At 41.4% G+C, this 21,283-nt stretch overlaps 1 protein-coding gene across 3 annotated transcripts in view; it reads left to right on the top strand.

Moving 5' to 3' along the window:
• The window catches only part of LOC135506898 (gastrula zinc finger protein XlCGF48.2-like), a 38,128-nt gene extending 17,222 nt beyond the window's left edge, over positions 1-20,906 (top strand). For 2 of the 3 annotated variants that reach the window (XM_064926326.1, XM_064926323.1), the window contains exons 2-6: positions 3,796-3,926; positions 4,084-4,257; positions 11,846-12,010; positions 12,528-12,639; positions 18,656-20,906. In XM_064926326.1, the coding sequence (XP_064782398.1) occupies positions 3,796-3,926; positions 4,084-4,257; positions 11,846-12,010; positions 12,528-12,639; positions 18,656-19,605 (1,532 nt within the window). In that variant the 3' untranslated portion in view covers positions 19,606-20,906. Of the gene's footprint in view, positions 1-3,279; positions 3,313-3,795; positions 3,927-4,083; positions 4,258-11,845; positions 12,011-12,527; positions 12,640-18,655 lie in introns of those variants that run through there. The other variant, XM_064926324.1, reaches the window with a different exon arrangement.
• Positions 20,907-21,283: the final 377 nt, after the last annotated feature.

The raw sequence follows: 21,283 nt of genomic DNA, 5'->3' as shown, positions 1-21,283 counted from the left end.
ACATGTTAAATTTGGTTTAAATAATGCAAAAACAAAGTGTTGGAGAAGTAAAAGTGCAATATGTGCCATGTAAAAAAGCTAACGTTTGAGTTCCTTGCTCAGAACATGAGAACATATGAAAATTGGTGGTTCCCTTTAACATGAGACTTCAATATTCCAAGGTAAGAGGTTTTAGGTTGTAGTTAGTATAGTATTTATAGGATTATTTCTCTCTATACCATTTGTATTTCATATACCTTTGACTATTGGATGTTCTTATAGGCACTATAGTATTGCCAGTGTAACAGTATAGCTTCCGCCCCTCTCCTCGCTCTTAACTGGGCTCGAACCAGGAACACATCGACAACAGCCACACTCGAAGCAGCATTACCCATCGCTTCACAAAAGCCACGGCCCTTGCAGAGCAAGGGGAATAACTACTCCAAGTCTCAGAACGAGTGACGTTTGAAACGCTATTAGCGCACACCCAGCTAACTAGCTAGCCATTTCACATCGGTTACACCAGCCATTAGGCTGATAGGCTTGAAGTCATAAACAGCGCTGTGCTTGCAAAGAGCTGCTGGCAAAATGCACGAAAGTGCTGTTTGAATGAATGCTTACGAGCATGCTGCTGCCTACCGTCGCTCAGTCAGACTGCTCTATCAAATCATAGACTTAATTATAACATAATAAAACACAGAAATACGAGCCTTTGGTCATTTAATATGGTCAAATCCGGAAACTATCATTTCGAAAACAAAATGTTTATTATTTCAGTGAAATACAGAACTGTTCGGTATTTTATCTAACGGGTGGCATCCCTAAGTCTAAATATTCTTGTTACATTGCACAACCTTCAATGATATGTCATAATTACTTAAAATTATGGCAAATTAGTTCGCAATGAGCCAGGCTGCCCAAACTGTTGCATATACCCTGACTCTGCGTGCAATGAATGCAGAAATTACAGGGTCCATCTCAAATTACACAATTTCACCTGGTTAATATTGCCTGCTAACCTGGATTTCATTTTGCTAAATATGCAGTTTTAAAAATATATACTTCTGTGTATTCATTTTAAGAAAGGCATTGATGTTTATGGTTAGGTACAGTCGTCCAACGATTGTGCTTTTTTCGCAAATGCGCTTTTGTTAAATCATGCCCCAGTGTTGCATCGACTGTATGCAATGCAGGACACGCTAGATAAACGAGTAATATCATCAACCATGTGTAGTTGTAACTAGTGATTATGATTGATTGTTTTTTATAAGATAAGCTTAATGCTAGCTAGCAACTTACCTTGGCTTCTACTGAATTTGCGTAACAGGCAGGCTCCTCGTGGAGTACAATGAGGCAGGTGGTTAGAGCGTTGGACTAGTTAACTGTAAGGTGTCAAGATAGGATTCCCCCGAGCTGACAAGGTGAAAATCTGTCGTTCTGCCCCTGAACAAGGCAGTTAACCCACCGTTCCTAGGCCGTCATTGAAATTAAGAATGTGTTCTTAACTGACTTGCCTAGTTAAAGAAAGGCGTTAATTAATAGAAAAAATTAATCTGCAAAATCGCCGCCCAAAAAAAAACAGATTTCCGATTGTTATGAAAACTTGAAATCTGCCATTCCAATTAATTGGTCAACCTCTAATACCAAGTCAGTAGTACAACTGAATGCCTTCAACTGAAATGTGTCTCCGCATATAACCCAACCCCTCTGAATCAGAGATAGCCTCAATTGCCCTGCCCATGCTGTCACAGACTCTATAATGGCACAGATACAAAGATGAGTAGTCTATACAGTGGGGAGAACAAGTATTTGATACACTGCCGATTTTGCAGGTTTTCTTACTTACAAAGCATGTAGAGGTCTGTAATTGTTATCATAGGTACACTTCAACTGTGAGAGGCAGAATCTAAAACAAAAATCCAGAAAATCACATTGTATGATTAAGTAATTCATTTGCATTTTATTGCATGACATAAGTATTTGATCACTTTCCAACCAGTAAGAATTCCAGCTCTCACAGACCTGTTAGTTGTTCTTTAAGAAGCCCTCTTGTTCTTCATTATACCTGTATTAACTATACCTGTTTGAACTCGTTACCTGTATAAAAGACATCTGTCCACACACTCAATCAAACATACTCCAACCTTCCACAATGGCCAAGACCAGAGAGCTGTGTCAGGACATCTGGATTCAATTGTAGACCTGCACAAGGCTGGGATGGGCTACAGGAGAATAGGCAAGCAGCTTGGTTTGAAGGCAACAACTGTTGGCTCAATTATTAGAAAATGGAAGAAGTTCAAGATGACGGTCAATCACCCTCTGTCTGGGGCTCCATGCAAGATCTCACCTCGTGGGGAATCAATGATCATGAGGAAGGTGAGGGATCAGACCAGAACTACACGGCAGGACCTGGTCAATGACCTGAAGAGAGCTGGGACCACAGTCTCAAAGAAAACCATTAGTAACACACTACGCCGTCATGTATTAAAATCCTGCAGCGCATGCAAGGGCCCCCTGCTCAAGCCAGCGCATGTCCAGGCCAGTCTGAAGTTTGCCAATGACCATCTGGATGATCCAGAGGAGGAAAGGAGAAGGTCATGTGGTCCGATGAGACAAAAATAGAGCTTTTTGGTCTAAACTCCACTCGCCGTGTTTGGAGGAAGAAGAAGGATGAGTACAACCCCAAGAACACCAACTCAACAGTGAAGCATGGAGGTGGAAACATCATTCTTTGGGGATGCTTTTCTGCAAAGGGGACAGGACTACTGCACCGTATTGAGTGGAGGATGGATGGGGCTATGTATCGCGAGATCTTGGCCAATAGCCTCCTTCCCTCAGTAAGAGCATTGAAGATGGGTCGTGGCTCGGTCTTCCAGCATGACAACGACCCGAAACACACAGCCAGGGCAACTAAGGAGTGGCTCTGTAAGAAGCATCTCAAGGTCCTGGAGTGGCCTAGCCAGTCTCCAGACCTGAACCCAATAGAAAATCTTTGGAGGGAGCTGAAAGTCTGTATTGCCCAGCGACAGCCCTGAAACCTGAAGGATCTGGAGAAGGTCTGTATGGAGGAGTGGGTCAAAATCCCTGCTGCAGTGTGTGCAAACCTGGTCAAAAACTACAGGAAATGTATGATCTCTGTAATTGCAAACAAAGGTTTCTGTACCAAATATTACGTTCTGCTTTTCTGATGTATCAAAAACTTATGTCATCCAATAAAATGCAAATTAATTACTTAAAAATCATACAATGTGATTTTCTGGATTTTTGTTTTAGATTCCGTCCCTCGCAGTTGAAGTGTACCTATGATAAAAATTAGAGACCTCTACATGCTTTGTAAGTCGGAAACACTGCCGATTTTGCAGGTTATCAAATACTTGTTCTCCCCACTGTATATCTCTATTGACTAGAATGGTCCCACCTGATCTTGCCTCCTCCCGTATATCTTCAAGGACATGTATTTATATTAACAAAGCTGTCACTCTAATATTTTGTCAATATAATAGACAATCTTTGGTTAACCAGAATTGGATCTTGGTCAGTTTTTGGATTGTATGCAATAATTCCCCTGTTTACTTAGCTATCTTGCACAATGACACAATATCATATTCTAACCAGATTCTTGATTTACTGCATTTCCTAGTATTTAATCATTGAAAACAATAAGATGCATGGAGCATAATCAATCTATGAATAGTATATCAATCAGTTATGCGAAGTGTTACCTTATCTAGAATTCTCAAACTGTCAACAGGGTGTAGCGTTGAGCATTGACAGTAGCTAAACTAACCACCTCTTTTCCCCCAATCACTCTCTCAGGTGAAGGACATCTCACTGGAGGCCACAGGAGCTTTGTGAAGCCAGCGGGACACAATACATGGAGAGATGACCAACCAATCAGTTTTGATGAGGGGAGTGGAACCTCAACTCAGCACATTATCGTGATAGAGGTTAGTGTAATAGTATTACATCAAATGTACAGTACATCAAATGTGGCCAGTTTATTTCAGAAAGGCTCTGCCATTGGGGAGCTTGCAAGACTTCCCTATGACATTGTTATCCAATTCAACGCATGACCAGTAATAACCTCTTCCCTTCTTGTGTCAGTCTGCAGATACAGAGGCTGCAGGTCCTGGTGTCAAGCAGGAGAAGTCTGAAGGAGAGGAGGACCCGCGGCACAGCAGAAACATCCAGACTGAAGTGGCTGGAGTGCCCCCTGTAGCCACGGAGGTCTCCACCTCCGTCCAAGTGCTGCCCAGGACCCGAGGTAACATCACGGAGGTCAGTGGAACGCCGAACGCCATCCTCAAGCCAGAGACAGACACCGAGACGTTAACTGTAACACACAGGCTCTTACACACAGGATCTGACCACAGATCAGACCCAGAGAGACTGGGGCTGGGGAGACTTAGCCGTCTTCCTGCTCCTGGCTCAGAGTATTTAGCAGTATTTCACCAGAGCCAGAGGATGGTTCATTCCCATGGAGAAAGTGATGGTGACGCGTTAAACACTGGCGGTGAGGATCCGTCTTGTTCTTACGCTACAGAGATGGACCCTGGCAACATATCCTTGGGATTAGAGACACAGACTGATCTGTCTAGAGGGGACTGGAGCCGGTACAGTAGTAGGGTACCTGAAGGGTGCCTAGATAAGAAAGGGGAGGTTATAGTCGTAGATGAGGTGACTGTGAAAGTGGAGGGCAACGCTCCTCCCACATGGAATGCAGATAGCCACCTAGGAGACGGACACTCACAGGGCAGAGATTTCTTAGATAACAGGGAAAGCTTAGACACAAATCTAAATGTCACAACCCAGTCCCCTTTACACGCGTATAGGGAAAGCGACTTAGAAGGCCCCACCGATGTTGACACTAATTCACACGGCCGCATCCTTTTCGATCAGGTATTGAACTCAAACGACAGGGCTAGAGCCCAGGCTCGGGGAGGAGGAGCCACATCAAGCAATAGTAAAGAGAAGCGGTTCCTCTGCATGTTCTGTAATAAAAGTTTCAGCTGCTCCCAGAATGTGGAGATACACAAGAGGGTCCACACAGGGGAGAAACCCTTCAGCTGTACCCAGTGTCATATGCGCTTTGCCCAGGCTGGCCACCTGAAGAGGCACCAAATGGTCCATACAGGGGAGAAACCCTACAGCTGTCCCCAGTGTGAGAAGAGGTTCTCCCGGCAGGACCAGCTGAAGAGCCACCTGAATGTCCACACAGGAGAAAGGCTGTTTGCATACAAACGCATTGCGGGAAGAGGTTCTCAGAGAGGCTCTACCTCAGGATACACCAGCAGAAAAAACAATCCACTCTAGAACATAGAAAATAACCATTCCACTCAATAGCTTCTGACCTTTAGATCAAACCTTGCATTAACAACATAGGAATTTACAGTAGAAAAAAAATCCACAGATGTATTTGGAATAACAAGAGTAACAGATTTCAGTGTTGGATATTCCTGGGTAGAATATTGTGTGATATACAGTGGGGTCAGAAATGATTGACACACTTGATAAAGATGAGCAATAGTGACTTTGTAAAATAAAACATTCATACTGAGCTATATTGTATGCAATTCTTTAAAAAATCAAAATATAATTTATATACTATATTATACTAATAAAATTGCTCAGTGAAAAATATTTTGTTTAACAAGTAATACTTTTTTTCAAAAGGTAGGGTTCAAAAGGATTATCATAGCTAAAGATTCTTATAGATAAAGTAGTCAAAAGTTTGATATTTGGTCCCCTATACCTAGCACTCAATGTCTAAATCAAACTTGTTGGATGCATTTGCAGTTTTGGTTGTGTTTCAGATTGTGTGCCCACTAGAAATGAAAGGTAAATAACCTTTTACTGCAGTGGGCTAAATCAGGGTCACACAGTGTTTGTAGGTAATCTTAGACAAATCTACTTTGAAACAAAAGTATTCTCCTCACTCACATGGTTATGGGCTTTAAAAAAAGAAGACACTTGTACCATGTCTGATATAGAGTTGAAATGTATAAATGTTTGCCTTTGCATCACAATATTATACTTTATATACATCAAAGAGGACTGAAATATAACAAAACCGTTTGAAATAGAAACAACGGATTTGACTTTATTTTTTATTTTTAAGAATGTCAATTAATATTCCACCCAAGAGGTCACTAGAGGGCGATTTGGTCAGTTGACTGCAGAAATGAAGCATTGTGTCCCATATTCATAGCATGCCATGACTACATCAAGCTTGTGACTCTACACATTTTTTGGATGCATTCGCTGTTTGTTTTGGTTGTGTTTCAGATTTTGTGCCGACGATAAATGAATAGTAAATAATGTGTTGTCATTTTGGAGTCACTTTTATTGTAAATCACAATAGAATATGTTTCTAAACACTTATACATTCATCTGGATGCTACCACGATTACGGATAATCCAAAATTAATCGTGAATGATGATGAGTGAGAAAGATACAGAGGGTCAAAGACCCCCAAGACATGCTCACCTCCTCTATTATTGGTAATGGTAAGAGGTTAGCATGAATGGGGTTATGATCTTTGACCCTCTATCTTTCTCACTCATCATCATTCACGATTCATTTAGGATTATCCGTAATCGTGGTAGTATCCACATTAATGTTGAAGTGTTTAGAAACATATTCTATTGTTATTTATAATATAAGTGAATCCAAAATGACACAATACATTATTTACCATTTATTTCTATTGGGCACAAACAAAATATTTTCCCCAAGACACTTTTAATGAGAAAATAATGCAGTTTATCAAGTTCATGCAGATTTTTAGTTGAGACCTGTATGTGTGGTTTTCATATGGTGTGTTGAGATTTAAAAACATGTTTAATAAACACAAAATTGGATTTTTCATTCTGAGATTTTAATTGACACTCTTTAATATACATCACATCTGGACCCCTATCCACAAAGCATCTCAGAGTAGAAAATCGGTCATAAATGCTGAGAAGAGAGACATTTTACTCCTACTCTAATGGGTAAAAATAAAAGCTATGCATGAAGCACTTTAAGTTATTAGAGTCCCACCTTGTCGACCGATATTTAGAAAACCTAATTGTCCTAATCAGTTAACAGCAGGTGTCTTGATAATAGAAAAAGGTAAAGAATCTGTGGTTTCTTTGACGTGGTTCTTTGGCGTGGTTTCTTTGCATGTAATGGCTGTGCTCAATGCAATGGCACTTATAAATGTAGATCCTTTAAACAGGGAAATCGATCCCAATCAAAGGTGTTATTACCTGCTCCACTAAGGCAGTTATTTATCTTAACTTGTTCTTGTGGTAAACAATATGTGGGTAAAACAAAGCACGAATTGAAAGTACGTATCTCAGAGCATCGTAGTAGCATTATGTGTAAAAACTTTACTTACCCAGTTGCGGCCCACTTCTTGAAGGCAGGCCACTCGATTTCGTTTCTGCGTTATATTGGCATCGAACATGTCACCCTCCCTAGGAGAGGGGGTGACCTTGATAATTTATTGTTAATATGGGAGGCTGCCTGGATCTTTAACTTAAAGACCCTTGTTCCCTTCGGTCTCAACGTAGACTTTGATCTGAAGCCATTCTTGTGATTATTGTGACTTTGCCATTAATTGTTTGTAAGCTTGTGTAGTCTAAATGGAATTTATGATCATATGCTATCCATTTGTTGTTTGTATGCTGTTCTTTGTATGCCATTTTAATATTTGATAATTAACCAATGATATTAGGCCACTCTTGGCCATGATTACAGACACCTGTGTATTTTGACACTACATAAATGAGTCATCTCCCAGTGTTTGTGATTATACCCTGATGAAGACAGCTTGGCTGTCAACGTTGGTAAATACATTTTTGCATCTGAGCTCCTAGAGTGTGCGGCTCACTTTTATTTTCAAGTTTTCAACTCCGCTAGCCAGCACCTCGCCTAAATAGGTGTGCGTTTATTTTTCTTCTAGATTCTTTGGCATGGTTAAAATAATGTTTTTATATTTCTAAATGATCAATTCATAAATAATCTAGACCTACAGTACCATTCAAAAGTTTCGACACACCTACACATTCAAGGGTTTTTCTTTATTTGTACTATTTTCTACATTGTAGAATAATAGTGAAGACATCAAAACTGTGAAATACACATATGTAGTAACCAAAAAAGTGTTAAACAAAACAAAATATATTTTATTTGAGATTCTTCAAAGTGGCCACCCTTTGCCTTGACAGTTTTGCACACTCTTGGCATTCTCTCAACCAGCTTCATGAGGTATTCACCTGGAATGCTTGAAGGAGTTCCCACATATGCTGAGCACTTGTTGGCTGCTTTTCCTTCACTCTGTGGTCCAATTAATCCCAAACCATCTCAATTGGGTTGATGTCTGGTGATTGTGGAGGTCAGGTCATCTGATGCAGCACTTCATCACTCTCCTTCTTGGTCACACAGCTTGGAGGTGTGTTTTGGGTCATTGTCCTGTTGAAAAACAAATCATAGTCCCACATGCGCAAACCAGATGGGATAGAGTATCACTGCAGAATGTTTTGGTAGCCATGCTGGTTAAGTGTGCCTTGAATTCTAAATAAGTCACCATCACACCTCCTCCTCCATGCTTCATGGTGGGAACCACACATGTGCAGATCATCCGTTCACCTACTCTGCGTCTCACAAAGACACAGCGGTTGGAACCAAAAATCTCAAATTTGGACTTCAGACCAAAGGACAGATTTCCACTGGTCTAATGTTCATTGCTCGTGTTTCTTGGCCCAAGCAAGTCTCTTCTTCTTATCGGTGTCCTTTAGTAGTGGTTTCTTTGCAGCAGTTAGACCATGAAGGCCTGATTCACGCAGTCTTCTCTGAACAGTTGATGTTGAGATGTGTCTGTTACTTGAACTCTGTGAATAATTTATTTGGACCGCAATCTGAGGTGCAGATAATTACTGATATCTGACTCTAATGAACTTATCTTCTGCAGCAGAGGTAACTCTGGGTCTTCCTTTCCTGTGGCGGTCCTCATGAGAGCCAGTTTCATCATAGCACTTGATGGTTTTTGCGACTGCACTTGAAGAAACTTTCAAAGTTCCCGAAATGATCCATATGGACTGACCTTCATGTCTTAAAGCAATGATGGACTGTTGTTTCTCTTTGCTTATTTGAGCTGTTCTTGCCATAATATGGACTTAGCCCTATTTGGTAAAATACCATCTTCTGTATACCACCTCTACCTTGTCACTACACAACTGATTGTCTCAAATGCATTAAGAAGGAAAGAAATTCCACATATGAACTTTAAACAAGGCAACCTCTTAATTAAAATGCATTTCAGGTGACTACCTCATGAAGCTGGTTGAGAGAATGCCAAGAGTGTGCAAAGCTGTCATCAAGGCAAAGGGTGGCTACTTTGAAGAATCTCAATTATAAAATCTATTTGGATTTGTTACACTTTTTTGGTTACTACATGAGTCCATATGTGTTATTTCATAGTTTTGATGTCTTCACTATTATTCTACAATGTAGAAAATAGTACAAATAAAGAAAAACCCTTGACTGAGTAGGTGTGTCCAAACTTTTGACTGGTACTGTACATGCAAAACAGTATCTCTTACGCTTTTGACAATGATTTCACGAGGCCTTTTTTCACAATATATACATTCTTATAACCGCTAGGCTAATAAATAAACTTGTTTTTCTTTCAATTATTTAATTACCTACAGTACAGTCATGTTATATCTTTGGCGCGCAATATCACGTTCTTAAAAATGATGCCTAAATTGGGCATTTCTATATGGGCAATTGAAGGCATCTCGGGCTTATGTTAACTTTGATTGTGTTCAATAAAAATGATAGACCTTCTAAAAGTTGTATGCAACATTATCGGCAAGTGCCTTGATGACTACTGTGCCAAAGCGATTTAGAGTTGTTAAACGGGAGTGGCGAGGATGTTGGTATAAAGGTTATATTACCCAAAACTGTGCTTTTAACAACCAGCAGAATTGATTAAAAATGTTATGCATGCTAACATATTAGGCAAGCATACAAATAAGAAAAGTTATCGTGTTAAGCGAAAATATTCAAACATTTTATCATTGCAACATTTGAACGCCCACAGAAGTAGAACTCCACTTTTTAGAGGTGAAAAAACGACGACCAGATCTTACCCTTGATGTTGCACAACGATTTAAGTCAATAAGTCATTGTTTTATTCAAAGTATGATATTTTTGGGCTTGAAGTGACAAATCCGAACTGCCCATGTTGTGCAAATCAGTGTGAATGTGGTGCATTTTCCTATGATATGACATACAAATTATTTTCAACCTACATTTAATTTCAGGGCCAGGTTTTATTTAACGTCTCTTGGGTAGGGGGCAGTATTTTCGGATTTTTGGATGAATGAAGTGCCCAATGTAAACTGCCTGTTACTCAGGCCCAGAAGCTAGGATATGCATGGTAGTATTGGATAGAAAACACTAAAGTTTCCAAAACTGTAAAAATAATGTCTGTGAGTATAACAGAACTGATATGACAGGCGAAAACCTGAGGAAGATCCATCCAGGAAGTGGGCTATTTTTGATGTGGGTACTTTTCTATTGAATGCCAATACAGTATCTGTTGGGTTTGGACCCATGTTGCAGTTCCTATGGCTTCCACTAGATGTCAACAGTCTTTAGACATTGTTTCAGGCTTGTATTCTGAAAAAAGAGGAAGAATGAGACCATTTTCTATGCAGAATGAACCACAGCTGTTTTGCTCGCCGTTCGTTGTTTTTCCTTTCTATTGAAGACGCTATTGTCCGATTGAAATATTATAGATTATTTAGACAATAGTCAACCTGAGGATTAATTATAACATTGTTTGACATGTTCCAACGAACTTTACCGGTACTATTTGGATGTATTCATCTGCACGTCGTAACCTCCTTTGAGCCAGTGGATTGCTGAACAAAACGTGCCAACAAAACAGAGATTTTGAGACATAATGAACATGTATTGTGTAACGTGGACTGTTGTGACTGCAAACAAATGAAGACAATCAAAGGTAAGTGATTAATTTTATCGCTATACAAATGTTTGTATGCTTTTGTAAGCGGGGCGCTGTTCTCAGATAATCTCATGGTATGTATCCGCTGTAAAGCCTTTTTGAAATCTGACACAGCAGCTCGATTATCAACCACATGGAAATCCCCACACCCAATTCGTGAATATGTATAAGTAGCCTTTATCATTCTTTGGAGGTGGAACCTAAACCTGCATTTCCTCTCTAGGACAGGAAATTATGTTGAAATAGTGGCGGCAACTTCCTCTGGAGGGGGGGTCCTTTGATGTACAGTCACATTCACCGTAACCTCTTCCCCAGGCTATTGCTCACAGCACATAAAAGGAAGTGTCTGGGGACGAGATTACATCACGGTAGTTGTCTGAGTCAGAGAGGAAGAGGTGACATGAGAGGATTTACTCCACCCAAAATCTGTACACGTTTGGGGTTTGAACTGGTTCAGGGAACAGAAACGAAAAACGGAAAATGACAACATTTTTTGAGGAACAGAATAAGCATACACCCGACAGTGCTTTATAACCAATATACACTTTCTTAATAAATATACCTACACACTAATAAACATCTACTGTACATGTCAAAATAGTTTAGTCAGGTTTGTCTGATGATGACTTTTGACTTATCATAGCTGACTTATTTGTACCCACAACAACATATTTATGCCCACCATGATGTGTTTAACAACAATGAAGTCATTCTGTAACTACAGTATAGGACTCAAACATAGTGGGGATGGGTCAACACTCCATGTTGAAAGTCTGTTTATTATCTGTGTGTACATACCTGAGGGACTGTATGTCTGTGTAATCTGTATCACCTGTTTCTTCTAGGAGGAGGAGGGTCCAGAGGTGCTGCTGGTGAAGGAGGAGGGGTGTGAGGAGGGTCTGGGGAACCCTGAGGGGACCATGGTCATGGAGGACAACCAGACTACTCCTACGCCTGGACCGACAGAGGATTCAGCTGAGCAGTACAGGACCACACACAATCTCACTGAGGTGAGCCCACTGTAAACTACTGTCTGTATCCACAAAGTGTCTTAGAGTAGGAGTACTGATCAACACTCCTTCTCTGAGACTCTTTGTGGATACGGGCCCAGGTCTTGATTAATTTTGTCTTAAGTGTGGGACCATGCCTTTGAATTATCAAACCGTTAAATGGGTAGTTGGGGATTTTGGCAATGAAGACTGGAACACTTCCATTCTTTGTGCTAAGCTAGTTAGCATTACTGGATGCAGATACATAATAATGGTATCCACGAGTTCATCGGACTCTGGGGAAGTATAAGAGTGTCTGCTAGATGACTAAAATGTAAATGTAGATAAAAGGCATTGCCAAAATCCTGAACTATCCCTTTAAAGAGTGTCATGTAATCAAATCAACTAACACTTTTGCGTAGTATGAAATCAACATGTTTGCATTGTACTCATAGTAATGCCTCATTGCCCAATTAGAATATGCTCCATAGCGGTTGCTGATATCAGATTTCTTGATCTCACTCTGCATCTCTCACAGTCAGTAGACATGGAGGATGGGAAGCCTGATCTGCTGCTGGTCAAACAAGAGACAATAGAAGACAGACTAGAGAGCATTGATCTGCTGAGTGGACAAATGATGGAAGAGCAAGGTAAGGGAGACATACATATACAGAACATAATATAGAGAGATATTCTAGAGAGATGGGCGCCTCGCTTCATGTTCTTAGGAAACTATGCAGTATTTAGTTTTTTTATGTATTATTTCTTACATTGTTACCCTAGGAAATCTTAAGTCTTATTACGTACAGCCGGGAAGAACTATTGGATATAAGAGCAACATCAACTTACCAACATTACGACCAGGAATACGACTTTCCCGAACCGGATCCTCTGTTTGGTTCACCACCCAGGACAATGGATTTAATCCCAGTAGCCGAACCAAAACAATGGCGCCGCAGATGGAGCGGCCTCCTGGTCAGGCTTCGTAGATGTGTACATCGCTCACCGCTCCCGAGTATACTACTCGCCAATGTCCAGTCTCTTGACAACAAGGTATACAAAATTCGAGCAAGGGTTGCCTTCCAGAGAGACATTAGAGATTGTAACATTCTCTGTTTCACGGAAACCTGGCTCACTCACGATATGTTATCAGAGTCGGTACAGCCATCCGATTTCTTCATGCATCGCACCGACAGAAACAAACATCTCTCTGGTAAGAAGAATAGGGGGGTGTATGCCTTATGATTAACGATTTGTGGTGTAATCATAACAACATACAGGTCCTCAAGTCCTTTTGTTCACCTGACCTAGAATTCCTTACAATCAAATGCTGACCGCATTATCTACCAAGAGAATTCTCTTCGACTATAATCACAGCCGTGTATATCCCCCCCAAGCAGACACCTCGGCGGCCCTGAAAGAACTTCATTGGATTCTATGTAAACTGGAAAACATATCATGAGGCTGCATTTATTGTAGCTGGGGATTTTAACAAAGCTAATCTGAAAACAAGGCTCCCTAAATTTTATCAGCCTATCGATTGTGCGACTCGAGCTGGCAACATACTGGATCATTGCTACTCTAACTTCCGCAACGCATACAAAGCCCTCCCCTGCCCTCCTTTCGGCAAATCTGACCACAACTCCATTTTGTTGCTCCCTGCCTATAGGCAGAAACTAAAACAGGAAACACCCGTGCTCAGATCTGTTCAATGCTGGTCTGACCTTCTGTCATCATGAAGTGCTTTGAGAGGCTAGTCAAGGATCATATCACCTCCACCCTACCTGATACACTAGACCCACTCCAATTTGCTTACCGCCCCAATAGGTCCACAGACGACGCAATTGCAATCACACTGCACACTGCCCTAACCCATCTGGACAAGAGGAATACCTATGTAAGAATGCTGTTCATCGACTACAGCTCAGCATTTAACACCATAGTACCGTCATTAAGCTCGACACCCTGGGTCTCAACCCCGCCCTGTGCAACTGGGTCCTGGACTTTCTGATAGGCTGCCTCCAGGTGGTGAGGGTGGAAACAACATCTCCACCCTGCTGATCCTCAACACTGCGGCACCACAAGGGTGCGTTCTCAGCCCTCTTCTGTACTCCCTGTTTACCCATGACTGCGTGGCCATGCACACCTCCAACTCTATCATCAAGTTTGCAGACGACACTACAGTGGTAGACTTAATTACCAACAACGACGAGACGGCCTACAGGGAGGAGGTCGGAGTGTGGTGTCAGGAAAATAACCTCACACTCAACATCAACAAAACAAAGGAGATGATCGTGGACTTCAGGAAACAGCAGAGGGAGCAACCCCCTATCCACATCGACGGGACAGTAGTGGAGAAGGTGGAAAGTTTTAAGTTCCTCTGCGTACACATCATGGACAAACTGAAATGGTCCACCCACACAGACAGCATCGTGAAGAAGGCGCAGCAGCACCTCTTCAACCTCAGGAGGCTGAAGAAATTTGGCTTGTCACCAACAACACTCACAAACTTTTACAGATGCACAATTGAGAGCATCCTGTCGGGCTGTATCACAGCCAGGTAAGGCACCCGCACCGCCCACAACCGTAAGGCTCTCCAGAGGGTAGTGAGGTCTGCTCAACGCATCACCGGGGCCAAACTACCTGCCCTCCAGGACACCTACATCACCCGATGTCACAGGAAAGCCAAAAAGATCATCAAGGACAACCACCACCCGAGCCACTGCTTGTTCACCCCGCTATCATCCAAAAGGCGAGGTCAGTACAGGTACATCAAAGCTGGGACCGATAGACTGAAGGCCATCAGACTGTTAAACAGCCATCACTAACATTGAGTGGCTACTGCCAACATACAGACTCAAATCTCTAGCCATTTTAATAACTAATAATTGGATGTAATAAATGTATCTGTAGTCACTTTAAACAATACCACTTTATATAATGTTTACATACCCTACATTACTCATCTCATACAGTGGGGAGAACAAGTATTTGATACACTGCTGATTTTGCAGGTTTTCCCTACTTACAAAGCATGTAGAGGTCTGTAATTTTTATCATAGGTACACTTCAACTGTGAGAGACAATCTAAAACAAGTGTTGGTAATCTCATGCCCCACTGGAGCCACTTCTTCTTGTTTTTAGCTGATATGAGTGAAACCCGGTGGGGTCGGCTGCTGGTCAAAACCAATCTGTTAAAATCAATAAATGACAAACTGGGTATACTTGAATTAGTCAGTAAGGATATTAAAGAGTTGAAGGCAAGCCTCGAGATGAGTGATGAAAAAGCTGCGACATTGGAGAAGGAAACAAACAAGCTAAAAGTGACAGTCAATAAGATTGAAACCGAAGTCAATTAACTTAAAAAGGAGAACACCGTTCTGAGAGAAGCCTTACTTGAATTACATGTCTTATTTATTTATTGTCCTATCATGGTGGAACGGTTTTAAAATAAATAATAAATAAATAATACATTTTATTTATTTATTGTCCTATCATGGTGGAACGGTTTTAAAATAAATAATAACTAAATAATACATTTAATTATTTATTGTCTTATCATGGGGAACTACATTTTTAAAATAAATTATATATCAAATGTATTTATTTATGATCCTATATTCATGGATATACCCTGGACACCCACCTGAATGACCCAGATAATAAGGAGAAGTCCCTAATTGCTTTATGGGCCTGCTGTAAGCGGTCTGTATGCAGCCAAAATGTGGTCTGAGACCTAGAGTATCACTGCCCCCTCAAGATTCTGAGCCTGCTTGGCAGGGTTGGTCCTGCAAAACCAAAGCCCCCTAAAGGGAGAGCATACTATACGAGGAAATTCTCAAAGCTGCTAATGAGAACCTTAATGACCTTGTACCTTGCCGGTGGGGATTCCGGTGGGGTGCCCCCACCCAGGCAGTGGCAGTGCTGGCAACACTAGCTGCAGTAATGGCAACACCCATGGGGAGTGGGTCATACTCGGACATTCAGAGGGGGGGTATATTATTGTGGCCCCGGTGGCACAAAATCAAAAGTCTGACTACATGGAGATGTTTGGGAATATGGTCAATACGGGGGACCGTGTTGTGGGTGTTTCAGGGAAAAGGTGTACATTTGACCTCAATCATCTAGAACGTGACAATAGTTAATAAACTCTCTCCATTTCTGCCCATTTTTTTTGCACAATCTTGCAGGCCTTCTCATACAGCTGCAACTGTATATGCATTCGTAAAACAAGACCTTTCTTGAGTTGGGCTCTGGGATGGTGCAACTGTTGAGAATGTGAGCCTATGGTTGTGTGGGGGGGAAAGTTTGAGTGTGTGAGTGTATGTGCATATCCCACAACTGTTGCGAATGAGAAAAAGATGTTAGGGACAATATAGGATGATTCACAATAATTGTTTGCTAATATAATAATTTCTTGTAATAATGTAATTTTGGGAATGACGAGACTGGTGAGAGGTAAAATTCTTTGCATTGGGATGACAGGCATTGGGATGACAACCCAATTCGGGATGAGGAGGGCAATAGCGGGTGGAATAGTGGGGACCAATTGGAGGTTTACTTAATAGCAATGCAAATATCATGGTACAGCTATATAGACACTCAATCATCATGTTACTTTTTAATTGTACGTTTACAAACATATATTTTGATAAATAGAATTGAAAGTTGTCTCATTATAGTAAGTGGTGAAATAAGTATAGCCAGTTACAATTGTAATGGCTTAGCAGATAATAAGAAAAGACGATCAGTATTTACCTGTCTAAAAGAGAAGGAATATAATATCTATTGTTTACAGGAAACTCATTCAACAATTTTAGATGACGTTTTGTGGAAAAGGGACTGGGGGGTGAGATATATTTCTCCCATGGGCAAAGAAATTCAAAAGGGGCGATGGTTTTAATTAACAGTAATTTTGATCCAAATGTGCAAATTGTCCAAACAGATCATCATGGTAGATGGATTATTTAAAATATGTTATTGGACAATAAACAGATATGGCTTATTAACCTATACGGTCCAAGTAATGATGATCCAAGCGTCTTTGAAAATATATATAAGAATTTATCAACTCTACGAGCAGCACTAGACTCTATTATTATGGTGGGAGATTTTAATACGGTCTTATTTCTCTATGGACCGGAAAGGATGTATGTGGGCCCTGTATTAAAGAACATACATGGTTAAAGAAAAGTGTGATAAATAAAAACATATACCAATTTTGTTTAAGGACCAAAAAACTGACAGCTGTGCCATATAAATTGTAAAATAGTAGGGAAGAGATTCGATGTACCCATTCCATGGCACATGGTTTATGAATTCATACGCAAAACAACGCCGGATTCAAAACTTCAATTTTTTCAATTTAAATTACAATACAAAATTCTTGCAACCAATAGAATGTTATATATATGGGAGATACAATCTTCCCAACTCTGCAGATTTTGCTGTGAGGAGGCAGAGTCATTTGATAATTTATTTTGGTATTGTCCATATGTAGCTCATTTTTGGTCACAGGTCCAGGAATGGCTGAAGAATTACAACATTTGCCTAGAACTAATGCTGCAGATAGCAATCCTGGGTGATTTGAAAAGCCATAGTCAATCAATCAATAATATAATTATTTTAGCAAAAATATATATTTTTAATTTACAATCTGTAGAAGCTATGAGAATAGAAAGGTTCAGTACTTTTGTTAAGCATCACAGCACAGTTGAAAAATATATGGCAAATAGAAATGGATGATATTGAGAGATAGATGGGAGGGGTTGAATGAAGCTGAAGGGTGGGACTAATGACAAGATAACCAATGTAAAACATAGGGGTCTGTAAAATGTATATAGGTTCAGAAATTTTGTGAAATTGCAGTTACAAATAGAAATAAAACTGGAAATAGAGGAAGGACTAAAAACAAACAAAATATAACTATTGTAAAATAGATTGTGTCTGTAAAATGTGTATAAGATGTAGAAACTGAAGGTAGAAGCGTAAGTGTTTATTAGTTTACTCCAATTGGGGGAAGGGTGGTAGGGTTTGCGGGGAATAATAAAGGTATTTTCTTTCAAAAAAGTATGTATATCTATATAGGTATGTGTGTGTATGTATTTATATGTATGCATACGTGTATGTATATGGATATATATTTACCCCCAAAATATGGGGGAATAGAAATGATGCAGACAATTACATTGATGGAAGCAGCAATCTTTCCTCAACATTAAGCTGATCCACCCCTTAAAAAGTCGCTAGAGCGCGATGGGACAAGGGTGGCCAAACCCTCCCCTAACCCGGACAGCGCTGAGCCAATTGTGCGCTGCCTTGTGCGCCACCTACTGACCCGGGATTGAACCCGGGTCTGTAGTGATGCCTCAAGCACTGCGATGCAATGTCTTACACTGCTGCGCCACTAGGGAGGCCCCCGTTTTGCCCATTCTAACGTTCAACAGTAACTGAATGCATCTATGCCTGTTTGCCTGCTTTATATAGCAAGCCACGTCCATGTAAATCACTCTCTGTAGGAGCAAACCATTTTCGTGGGGGGGGGTGTACCTAATAAAAACACATTATAATGTATGACCTTAACCAGGTAATTGACAAAAAAAATGATAAGTAATAAAGTTCTCTCTGCCATGTTTGTAAAATCTATTTTGTAACCTCTTCCTGCAGGTGGTTGGCTGGAGGCTAACAGAGGAGACTGGGCGAACATCTTGCATGCCCAGACCCAGGTGAGTGCAGCCAAGGGCCCAGGGTACGACATCACCGAGCAGGCCAGGACCAGAGGCGACATAGTGAAGGTCAATGGATGGGACAGCGTCCTCAACTATGGGCTGGGGAACAACACTGTTAACCACAACCAGAAACAGAGAGTGGAACACAAAATAACATCCGAACTTAGTCTCCATAAAAGACTGGCTGAGACCAGGGCGAGACGTAGATTTGGTCTGCAGGGACAGGGCGGTGTCCATATGCAGCTGGAGAGAACAGACACATACTCGGCAAGCAATGCTCCCTCCTGCTCCTATAGTTGTGATTCAGAGAGACAGGTTGACCCCCTAACAGATTCTGCCTTTAGCCTGCCTTCTATGGGATCTATCAACTGGAACATGGATCCTGAGACAACACAGACACTACCTGGCCTTCATCCTCCTCACACTCTCCTAATGTTAAACCAGACCTCAGACAATGCCAGTGCATCAACCCTAAATGGCAACACAAGCCCATTGACAAATGGCAGTAGTAGTGACGCTATCAGCAGATCTGGTGGCAAAGAGAAGCGCTTCCCTTGTTCATTCTGTGGGAAAGTCTTCCGTTTGCCTAAACAGGTGGAGATCCACCAGAGGATGCACACCGGGGAAAAACCGTTTGGCTGCCACCTGTGCCGGGCCAAATTCTCCCACTCGTCCAGCCTGAAGAGGCACCAGAGGGTCCACACAGGGGTGAAACCCTTCAGCTGTACCCAGTGTCAGACGCACTTTGCTCAGGCTGGTCATCTAAAGAGGCACCAGAGGGTCCACACGGGAGAGAGGCCGTTCACCTGTACGCACTGCGGGAAGAGGTTCTCAGAGAAGAGCTACCTCAGGATACACCAGCAGAAAATGCACAGGGCCCATGTATAGAGTATTGTGACATGTAGTTAGTTTGTTTGTAGTTAATTCTGTTGGTTTTGGATGTAGTGGTGAACTGAGGAAAGAGTATGATTAAATAGATGATATGTTATGCCTGCTCCCGCTTCTCCTCTCTGGCGTTTGAGGGCAACAGGCTGCCCATCATTGCGTACACTTGTCACCATCATTACGCACACCAGCATTCGCTGGACTCACCTGGGCTCTGTTACCTTGTTGATTGCCCCTCCTATATCTGTCTGTTCCTCGGTTCGATCCCTATGTCAGCATTACTGTCCGTGTTTCATTAAATGTTCACTCCTTGTACTTGCTTCTCGTCTCCAGTGTCTGTCCTCACAGAATGCTGACACCCATATTTGAAACATCAAGGAGGTTTTTGTTTTACTGATAACATTGGGTATGGGTGATGCTGCTGTAGGAACCAGGGGTGCCTCAGCTGGCTCGTTGGGCTTCCACGCTTTAGCTGGCTCGAGAGGTTTCCTTGCCTCGGTTGGTTCGGCTGACGCCCATCCCACATCATGCCTCAGTCAGCTCGTTGGGCTCCCACGCCTCAGTCGGCTCATCAGGCTCACATCTCCCTTCATGCCTCAGCCGGCTCGTCGGGCTCCCACGCCTCAGTCGGCTCATCAGGCTCACATCCCCCTTCATGCCTCAGTCGGCTCATCAGGCTCACATCCCCCTTCATGCCTCAGCCGGCTCGTCGGGCTCCCTCGCCTCAGCAGGCTCGTCCGGCGCCCATTTCTCGGACGGCCCGTCAGGACTCATCTGGACTCCATTACTTTGTTGATTGCCCTTCCTAAATTTGTCTGTTCCTCTGTTAGATCCCTGTGTCAGCATAATTGTCGTTTTTGTTTTCCCCTGTCCAGACGCTGTCTGTATTCTGTTCCTGTCCGTGTTTCATTAAATGTTCACTCCTTGTACTTGCTTCTCATCTCCAGCGTTTGTCCTCACGTTATGGTGATGGTTGGTATCTGTAAAAATGCTTCACTGATGAAGAGTGATAACCTTTAGGTTGATACAGGTGTTTTATAGTGAGATACAGATGGTGCCTTAATTCATGTTTACTTGACATGAAGTGGTGAAGATGTGTGTAATGTAATGTTGAACCTTTTCCAAAGTATTTTTAAATACATTTTAATCAAAGCAAGGGTACAAGATTTACAGAAAATGTAAAGTGTTACCATAGTGAGAAAAGTTGTTATACATGTCACGTATCGTTTTGTGCAATAAAAGTACTGTACTTAAGTTATGAGTACATTACCATTTTGTTGAAATAAAATACAAAATTGACTCTGTGCTGACTGACCGGGTTATTTTTGTTTTTTAGAAGTTGTGTAGAGTATGCCCAGTATTACCATTACAAGGTTCCATCATACTTTTTTCAAGTCCTTTTTTATGAAAAAAAAGTGAATATATATAGCATTATTTAGGATAGAAGCTTATACTCAACAAAAAGAAGAAACCGTATTCTTAAGCCAAGATCAATTATATAAAGAATGATGGATAAAAACTGGAGTACTTTAATTAAATGAAATTATGGGCAGAAAGACAGAATCAGATGGTTTATTCATCACAAAACTATTTGAATGATTACTCCATTAGCAAAGTGGGCAAACCTAGGCAGGAAATGGCAACAACGAAAAGTGAGCCATCATATTCATACATAAAAAAA

The sequence above is a fragment of the Oncorhynchus masou genome, chromosome 20 (assembly GCF_036934945.1).
Source record: "Oncorhynchus masou masou isolate Uvic2021 chromosome 20, UVic_Omas_1.1, whole genome shotgun sequence".
NCBI lineage: Eukaryota > Metazoa > Chordata > Actinopteri > Salmoniformes > Salmonidae > Oncorhynchus > Oncorhynchus masou.
The sequence above is the reverse complement of the archived record's forward strand: the minus strand, read 5'-3'. Positions and strand labels throughout refer to the sequence as shown.